The 2,244-nt window shown below is 51.4% G+C and overlaps 1 protein-coding gene across 1 annotated transcript; it reads left to right on the top strand.

The window, feature by feature from the left end:
* Positions 1–641: 641 nt before the first annotated feature.
* LOC311216256 (olfactory receptor 14C36-like) lies at positions 642–1,568 on the top strand (the record flags this gene model as incomplete). The annotated part of the gene is made up of 1 exon (XM_084297798.1): positions 642–1,568. One exon carries the CDS (start codon positions 642–644, stop codon positions 1,566–1,568), a length of 927 nt encoding a protein of 308 aa, XP_084153924.1.
* Between the last annotated feature and the right edge of the window lie 676 nt (positions 1,569–2,244).

The following is a 2,244-nucleotide window of genomic DNA, read 5'->3' on the forward strand; positions in this document are numbered from 1 at the left end:
CCGCAGGATGCAGCTCCCCTGTGGCATCCTTGTGTTATCCAGGTGCCCCAAGGAGAAGACACCTCCATGCTAACACCATGGCCTTGCGTCTTGATGGCTGTCTGTGGGAAGCTGCAATGAGGTGCAATAAGGGCAATGACCTCTACACCTCTTGCTAGGAGGGAAGAGCTGAGAACTTGCTCACAACGCACAGACAAGGTGAGGTTTCTGTCCATCTGCACTTGGACTGGGGGTTCTCTGCTCTCAGCTGTCTGCTGTTTCTTCTCAGGGAAACACTTGAGTGTGGTGGTCCTGCAGCTCACAGAGGGCTGACACAGGGCAGGTGAGAATAGCAGTGTTCAACAGTGGCATCTGAATCCCTGTTCTGCCTTGAGATGCATTGTTTGAAAGAGCACTGCGAATTCCAATGTCCTGATCAGTGGACTGAACTAGAGTTTCCCCCATATCCCTGCTTCCCCCTGATGAACAGCAGGAAGGACTCCTCTGCAAGCTCAAGTAAGGGAGGTGTGGAAAGGTTCTCCGGCAAAGAGAGGCTCAGGCTGGGGGGTGCTCCAAAACTTGCAATAGGTTTTCCTCAGAGAAGCCTCCTCTAACTGTTCTGTCTTCTCTCTTCAACAGACAACTGTGTCCAATGTCAGAGAATGCCCAACAGCAGCTCTGTGAGCGAGTTCCTCCTGCTGGCATTCGCAGACACGCGCGAGCTGCAGCTCCTGCACTTTGCGCTCTTCCTGGGCATCTACCTGGCTGCCCTCCTGGGCAACGGCCTCATCCTCAGCGCCGTAGCCTGCGACCACCGTCTCCACACCCCCATGTACTTCTTCCTCCTCAACCTCGCCCTCCTTGACCTGGGCTGCATCTCCACCACTCTGCCCAAAGCCATGGCCAATGCCCTCTGGGACAACAGGGCCATCTCCTATGAAGCATGTGCTGCCCAACTCTTTTTCGTTGCTTTCTTGTTTGTAGCAGAGTATTCCCTTCTCACCATCATGGCCTATGACCGCTACGTTGCCATCTGCAAGCCCCTGCACTACGGGAGCCTCCTGGGCAGCAGAGCTTGTGCCCAGATGGCAGCAGCTGCCTGGGGCAGTGGCCTTTTCAGTGCTGTCTTGCACACGGCCACTACATTTTCCCTGCCCCTCTGTCGAGGCAATGTTGTGGACCAGTTCTTCTGTGAAATCCCCCAGATCCTCAAGCTCTCCTGCTCGCATGCCTACCTCAGGGAAGTTGGGGCACTTGTGTTTAGTGTTTCTTTAGTCCTTTGTTGTTTTGTTTTCATTGTGGTGTCCTATGTGCAGATCTTCAGGGCAGTGCTGAGGATGCCCTCTGAGCAGGGACGACACAAAGCCTTTTCCACGTGCCTCCCTCACCTTGCTGTGGTCTCCCTGTTTGTCAGCACAGCTACAGTTGCCTACCTGAAGCCCCCTTCTATCTCCTCTCCTTCCCTGGACCTGGTGGTGGCAGTTCTGTACTCAGTGGTGCCACCAGCAGTGAATCCTCTCATCTATAGCATTAGGAACCAGGAGCTCAAGAATGCTTTGATTAAAACTGTTTTTATACATGCTTCTTAAGCATCAGTGTTGTGGTCATTATTACTACTGTCATAATACATAATGGTAAATAAAAACATTAACTGGACTGATAAGTTATTTGGGAAACTGACAGGACAATTTTTATTATTATGCTTTAACATTTTTTTCAATATAATTTTTATTTGAATAATGGAATTTTTAACCTGAAGTATGTTAATTTATTTACTTTAACACAGTCATCTCATGTACCTGTAGAGCTAGGTTTCCTCTGTGAATAAAGACAATAAGGAAGGCATCTGAAATACATTCAGAATGGCACTGGTCAGAGGTCCCGTGTCAACTGGAGCTGGGGGAGCAGCCCCAGCACGCAGGAGGGGCTCAGGGCCAAGAACCCAGCTGACACATGCAGGAGCAGCCCTGCTGGCCCTCGGGGCTGCCCCTCACTGCCCGCTGGGCTCTGCCTCTCTGCTGCCTTCGGGCTGGGGCTTCTGCTTCCCTGGAGCCATGGCCATGGCCAGCAGCAGGACATGGCCTTGTCACTGTTGTTCTCTTTTGGCTTCCGTGTTCTTCTCTTGTACTCTTGCATTTGACTAAGTCTTGAGATTCCATGTATATTGCTGACAGTCTTTCTTTGCACAGCTCTTCCAAAGCTGGTGCTAGGAATATACCCAAGGAACTGCTGCATGAACGGGCCCCGTACTTCTCTGGGCTTCAC

This window comes from Netta rufina (assembly GCF_964035555.1).
Source record: "Netta rufina genome assembly, chromosome: 18".
Taxonomy (NCBI): domain Eukaryota; kingdom Metazoa; phylum Chordata; class Aves; order Anseriformes; family Anatidae; genus Netta; species Netta rufina.